General features: G+C 39.3%; 2 protein-coding genes across 3 annotated transcripts in view; one reads left to right on the forward strand and one right to left on the reverse strand.

Annotated features, from left to right (window-relative positions):
• The window catches only part of LOC107754321 (methionine aminopeptidase 2-like), a 12299-nt gene extending 8821 nt beyond the window's left edge, over positions 1-3478 (forward strand). Inside the window, exons 10-12 of one of the 2 annotated variants that reach the window (XM_016570717.1) lie at positions 1011-1057; positions 2144-2259; positions 2425-3478. In XM_016570717.1, the coding sequence (XP_016426203.1) occupies positions 1011-1057; positions 2144-2259; positions 2425-2677 (416 nt within the window). In that variant the 3' untranslated portion in view covers positions 2678-3478. Of the gene's footprint in view, positions 1-953; positions 1058-2143; positions 2260-2424 lie in introns of both variants that reach the window. The other variant, XM_016570719.1, reaches the window with a different exon arrangement.
• Positions 3479-5137: 1659 nt separating this feature from the next.
• On the reverse strand, positions 5138-6947 carry LOC107754358 (galanin receptor type 2). Its single transcript, XM_016570776.1, has 2 exons — positions 6933-6947; positions 5138-6052 (listed from the first exon to the last, which is right to left on the reverse strand). The coding sequence occupies exons 1-2, from the start codon at positions 6945-6947 to the stop codon at positions 5138-5140; spliced, it is 930 nt and encodes a 309-aa protein (XP_016426262.1).
• Positions 6948-7194: the final 247 nt, after the last annotated feature.

Genomic DNA, 7194 nt, shown 5'->3' on the forward strand with positions numbered 1-7194 from the left:
GTCTGTTTAGCCCCGCCCACTGATTCTACATCACTGTCTGTTTAGCCCCGCCCACTGATTCACACATGTAGTGTAAATAAAGAGAGAGGCAAACGCAGGTCTACGCAGAAATCAACAATAAAGATGCTCCGAAGACAACAAGACACCGTGAAGTTCCAGACCGCGTCAGTAAGAACTCGGTCCTTTGTTCTTTTAATTTTTACCGCGGATTCATTTACAAACAAGGCACAATTCGACGCAGGATTTTCAGAAAGACTGAAACTAAAAGACGATGCTGTGCGAATATATTGGATCGACAGTAATGTCGCACCACACACGTGTGAGTAACTGTTTTTTTTACGTGGTCACTATTGCTTTGCTATTACAGATCATTTGATTTGTACTGAGTATTCATGCGTTTTTAACCTAAATCACAGCAGCGTCCATCTATGAAGGATGTAGGCTGTCAAACATACACAACTGTTAGCCAATCAGAGCAGTGGGCGTTTACTTCCAAGTCTACAATCCACCACACCAATTCAAACAGAGCATTCTAATGAGGGGTAAAAACAGAACAGAAAATAGCCTATTACTCTTAAATTATGACGTTTTTTTTATGTAAAAATCTTGATTATATATGTGGACCTCAGAGAACAGTACAAAATAATAAAAAAGGCAGTTCATGACCCCTTTAAACAGTAGTGTAAGTTAAATGTATAAATAACTAATAAGCAACTTGATGTTTTTCTTAGCGTTACAGTAATTATCGTAAAGCTCATTGTTCTTTTATTTCAGTGTGCAGGTATTGATGTTCGTTTGTGTGACATTGGAGAATCAATTCAAGAGGTTATGGAGTCCTACGAAGTGGAACTCGATGGAAAAACATATCAAGGTAAATAGTAATCGTTTTAACCTCAAACACCTAAAAATAACACAAGATATGATTTTGCCAGTGATATTACTTGTCTTTCCAGTGAAACCGATTCGAAACCTCAATGGCCACTCTATTGGACAGTACAGAATACACGCAGGCAAGACGGTGCCCATAGTGAAAGGAGGTGAAGCCACTAGGATGGAGGTACGTCGTGACTTTCTACAAAGTTTTTGTTTCACAGATTTGAATATATCTTTGATGCTTGGTTTTTATTTGGTGAGTCACCCAATAAATGTTCATGACAAGGAAGATCTCAGGAGGAAGAGTTAATCTTAGGAAAAGGGACAGAGAAACTTGAGAAAAGTCTTGAGAAGGTCTCAGTCTGAGGGTTTAGGGCTGAGTTTGGGTGTGCCAGAGTTATCAGCACAGCCCTTAGCTGACACATCTCTATCAGTCAACACCACAGGGCTTAAAGAGAGGCGTAGTCAAGCACACTAGTGTCCAAAATGATCTGAGGCTGCATTTATTTGATCAAAAATGCTGTAAAAAAACTTAATATTGTGAAATATTTTTACTGTTCAAAACAACGTTTTTCTATTTCAGTATATTTTAAAATGTAATTTATTCCTTTGATGCAAAGCTGTATTTTCAGCATCATTACTCCAGTCTTCAGTGTCACATGATCTTCAGAAATCATTCTAATATTCTGATTTGCTGCTCAAGAATCGTTTCCGATTATTATCAGTCTTCAAAACAATAGTGAAACCATGATGCATTTTTTGTTTCAGGACTCTTTGATGAATAGAAAGTTCAAAAGAACAGCATTTATTTGAAATAGAAATCTTTTGTGACATTATTAATGTCCTTACTGTCACTTTTGGTCAATTTAATGCATCCTTGCTGACTAAAAGTAAAAAAAAAACAAACGTTTAAACGCTAGTGTTAGTCAGTTTGTTTTCCAATGTATGCACTGCCCCATAAAGATGGAAATATATGGACTATTTTAGTGTCGCACAGAACTAATTTGTAGTTGATGAGCATTAGTTATGTTGTGAACCTCTTGCTCCAAAGCCTATAAATGAAGCGGTACTAGTTTGTGTTCATATCATCCAAAATAAATAAATCTTATTGACCCACAAACCTTCACTTTCTCAAGTCAACATTTTACTGTAAAGGTGTAAAGCTGCTCCTTCATTTGGAAAGCAATCGTGTAGTGTTGTTAATCTCACCGTTAAGGGTTTAATTCTGTCGTTTTGACAGTGTTGTCATGCTGAGTTTCCTCTTTTACAGGAAGGAGAGGTTTATGCTATCGAGACCTTCGGCAGCACTGGGAAAGGCATGGTGCACGATGACATGGAGTGTTCCCATTACATGAAAAACTTTGAAGTTGGCCATGTGCCAATAAGGTGACTAACTGACTCCAGAAACAAGCAATTTGTCCGTCACAGGCAATCAGAAGATATTTGACTTTTAATGTTCTGGGAGCATGTCTGTGATGCCTAAAACTAGATAGGCAGCTCACAAGATTTTCATCAGAATTATGAAGTAATGTTCATTCACCTCTTTCCCAGACTCCCCAGAGCCAAGCACTTGTTGAACGTGGTCAACGAGAACTTCCGCACTCTCGCCTTCTGCCGCCGCTGGTTAGATCGCCTCGGCGAGACCAAGTATTTAATGGCACTGAAGAACCTCTGCGACCTGGGCATCATCGACCCCTACCCGCCTCTGTGCGACACCAAAGGCTGCTACACGGCCCAGTTTGAGCACACTATCCTGCTGAGACCCACCTGCAAGGAGGTGGTCAGCCGAGGAGACGATTACTAGGCCTCCACGACACCGGTTTTTATAAATCTCTCCTCTGCTTTCATAACACATGAGTATTTTGATGGCTAAAGGCCTGAGTAAGTTAATGAGCTGTGCCTTCTCATTTTTAACAAGCTAGTAATTGTTTGTATAAAGGATGAATGGAGGTAAAGATGTCCCCTTGTTTAACCACGGTGTAACTCGCTGGCACAGATGTGTACTTACCCCCCACCCGTAGTGCTCTAGAACCATTTTTGTAAATGCTGACAACAATCCGGTGCACTTTTCTTGATCGTTATGAGCAACCCAGAGAAATGTGAATTTAAAAGTCACATTTTTAGATCATCTGGATTAGCTGTTACACATTTGCAGCTGCATGTTTTTTTGCATGCTTTATTAAATCCTGCCCTAAGAGAAATTAGGAAACATTTTGATAATTTTTTTTTTTTTTATCAAGTGTTGTTTCTCCTTTTCAGTTTGTAACTTTTGATTCAGTTACACATTTAGGCTGAAAAATACTAGGAGACATTACAGGTGGGGTTTGGCTGTATTCCTTAGCTCAAGAACGGACTTACGCAACATAGACGCCCATAATAAAATACTCATTCAAACACATGCTTTCCTCCAAGAGCGGGCACTCGTAACAAAAGTGGCGATGTTGATATTTAAGCATCTATATTTTGGCTATGCTTGATTTCAGGTAAAGCCTGTTTGAAATCAACCACCTTTCTCAGAATAAAGCACGTGTGGTGTTTTATTTTGAAGTGCAAATAAAATTTATAAGAAATTATGTGATCTGCAAGTTGTTTCATGTTCTTTGTCTCAAGGCTTCATCATATGTACATGCTTTGTGTAAAAGTCGAATTGGTTTACCTTATTAAACCTGTAGCATTTAAAGACACTATGTAAGATTTATTTATTAAAATATCCAAAAACCACTAGAACAGTGTTATATATTTTGCTGACTTGTGTTACTTACATTATCCCAAATGTTTCGAAGAATGTTTAAATTCAGAGAAATAAGCAATTTTAACTAGTGACACGGAGCGTGTCTATAGTGTCATTGTGTCGCCTGCCAGTGACGTCATAACCCCTCGATGTCCAGTTTTGTAGAAAACATTTAAACACCAAAGACGCTTTAATATGTTGTGTTTTAATAGACCGGTGACGACCGCACAGAGTAGCATTATAACAGAACTAAATGTATCTAGTATGATAAAACAGCGCTGCTTTACCCCACATACGCACGACCGGAAGCAGCGGAAGCGCTCGACTGTGGCATAATAAAAGCTCCGCTGCTTTCCAGCCGTGTGTCGCGCTCGTTCAGCGCCTCGTTTTGCTTCGACGGCTTTCAGCCTCACCCTGCTTCATTCTACTACGTTAATAAATCATCAGCTCATCCATGAACATGATTTCTGCCCGAGCCCCGTCGGATTGCATCGGCTGTGGGGATGAAGACCACAACTCCCATGATTCCACACTCAGTCACGGCGTCATCAAACTACACCTTTGTTTCTTTGTTTATTTTGAATACGCGCCCTCTAGCAGCGAAAATTACATATTGTGCCTTCAACTGTTAATGAGCACAATTTTATATTTTGTCACCGCTGAGGCAAAATTATATTTAACCTAGAACAAAATGTGATTGTGTTGCGATGTAACAGGTCATTATCAATCACACCTACACAAGTAACTTCCTAAAAATATTAATGCAGATGTGAAAAGACTAAACTACAAAAGTTGGATTACACTTTATTCAGAGAGCGGGTTTCACAATGTTTGAACTCAGAAGCCACAGTTACGGTACGGTACATTGACTAAACGCAAGTACTGTTATTTATTGCTTAGAGATGAATTTACGCATCACAAACAATATCTACTTCACCAGCTAATAACTCATCAACAGAGATGCTATAGATAGGGCAACAAAAAAAAACATAAGTTCAAAGAGAAAATTCTAAAGATGGCTGCGCACTCGTTTCTCTGACGCATAATAAAGCAATAAGCCCCAAGAAACCTTCACGGGGCTTATTGCTTTTATAAAACGGTTATTCCATATACGTAGTAAGGTTTCACAGAATAAACCAGAGCAAATAAAGTGTAATGATATAAATAAAAACAGTATTCTTCCACCAAACAATGTAGTTCCTCAGAAACAGTTGTGGCTCCAACAAAGTGATTGCCGAGCAACAGACAGAAGTAAACAAAGGTGTGTGTTTGTAGAGTAATTTACAACAGCTTAGAACGCGGCTCAGCCAATCAGAATCAAGGACCGGAACTATCCGTTTTATAAGGACTATATATACTAGGCCTAATTAGTGGCCCAAACTCAAGTACATTTAACATTGCTTCGTGGGTGAAATGCATTTATTCACACAATTAGGAATTTTGCACGAGGGCATCTCCTTGAACCAAACAAACCAAACTCTCATGCAGTTTTACATTCAACATGCTCTGAATGAACCGAAACGTTCCGGCTGCTCAGAAACTCTCCGTCACGCTGATGACCTGCGGGTGGACCCGTTTCCTATTGCATTTCAACAGCCAGTCTTTCTTGCGCCTGTAGCGTTTGGACAGCAGAACGTAGAGGACGGGGTTCACGCAGGGGTGCAGATACTGGAGAACCGTGCAGGTGAAATGAAACATCTCCCATGAGCGCCCGTGCTGGTACAGTCCCAAATACACACACAGCTCTAGAACGTACCCTGGCAGCCAGCACAAGGAGAACGTCCCGGCGGCCAAGAACACCATGAGAGACGCCCGCCGTGTGTTCCGGGTGCTGGCGAAGGACATAACGGGTCTCTTGTGCAGGAAAAGAGCCATACGCACAGAGTTGACGGCGATGACCAGCATTGGGATGAGATAGAAAAGCACAAACTGGCTGAGAACGACCTGGTAATGATGTTCCTGGGTAGTGGGCAAACAAACGGTGCAGTTACTCAAACCTGGGCCTAAGCTTTCCTTAGTGGCGAAAATACGCAATGGCAGACTTATAAAGAAACTCAAGGCCCAGACCAGAATAAACATGAGCACCACCAGATCCATAGTTGGAGGACGGTAGGGGTTGGTGATGATCATGGTGCGAACCATAGAGACGGTGCACAGCGAGTACGTGCTGGCGGCCAGGGAGAATGCCAGCAGAAACTGATAGACCTTGCAGGACGTGATGCCCAGAGGCCAGGAGAAACTGACCGCCGAGTGGACCGTGAAGGGGATGAGGAGGAGCATGAGGAAGTCAGCCAGAGCCATGCTGAGGAGAAGAACGTCCAGGCGGTTTTTACGAAAGCTCTTGTGTTTGGCGAAGAGAGAAAAGGCCAGCAGGTTGGCGCAGAAACCGATGCCCACTATGATGCCACAAGTGCAAGCAAAGATCACTCCATAACTGTTAGTGGCTCCCTGTGAGAGACAACGGGGGGAAAAAACATATGTTTTGAGCTACATTTAAATTCTTAGATGTGTGAATCCAATAAAATATGATATTATTATAGATAAATATCATTTAACATATTTAAAATACAAAAAACTATATACTTTTATATAAAATCAATTAAATTATAAATTATGCACACTGTAAAAATGTAAATTATGTGAAATTAAATATTTTGAAATAAATATTTTATTATACATTAAATATATAAAACAAATAAAAATGTATATATATATGTGTGTGTGCATATATATATATATATGTATAAGTATATAATATATTTAATATATATATATATAAGGATATATATAAATATATTTTTATATAACTTTTAATTATTATTATTCCTCAGTAAAACATAATTCAAAGGTTCACTGAATTCAGAAGTCAATGCCAACTTGCCACATTTTTCAGTTGGCAACTGAAAATATGTTAAATTATAAAATATATAGTAAAATAAACAAGTAAAATAATTGTCATTATTAATGAATTAATAATTAATTTCACATATTGCCAGAGAAAATTAGTTACTCACCATCTCAGACGTTCAATTAGACAACCGTGTATTCGCAAATACATCCGTCATTTATCTGTGCATTCAGATAAGATTCAACAAATCATTTTTAATTGAAAGAGATTAAGACATAATCTCGCTGTGAGAATACAAATAAAACAGGCAAGCTTTCCCTAATACTTCCATTAGAATAAGTGCCATTTACAGAGCCAAAAAGGACGTGACAAATGTCCATGTATCAATGAGGTCTCCTATTGGAATTGATTCAAAAAGCGACTTCTTGAAAGAAAATACAGCAAATTACATGTTTCGAATGAACGTATGTCAGCTATTACCTGCTGCTTTTCCATCTCTCATCCTCTGATCGGAGGCTCATTGATCTGTGATTGATCTCTGGCTCTTCTGTGCTGTGGTTTATGAGTCTTTAAGGCATGGCATGTGATCCTAAAGCACTCGCAGGAAGTTGACAGAAGGTTGCATTTACCTCTCCATCCATTAGCATGTGTAGTGAAAGGTGTATAATTGTTGTTAGAGCCATTTTTGTGTCTTTGTTTGCCTTGTATTTGCCCTCTGAGCTCAGACACATGTCCACACATT

Source organism: Sinocyclocheilus rhinocerous, unplaced genomic scaffold, assembly GCF_001515625.1.
Source record: "Sinocyclocheilus rhinocerous isolate Xijiao unplaced genomic scaffold, SAMN03320098_v1.1 scaffold561, whole genome shotgun sequence".
In the NCBI taxonomy this organism is placed as follows: domain Eukaryota; kingdom Metazoa; phylum Chordata; class Actinopteri; order Cypriniformes; family Cyprinidae; genus Sinocyclocheilus; species Sinocyclocheilus rhinocerous.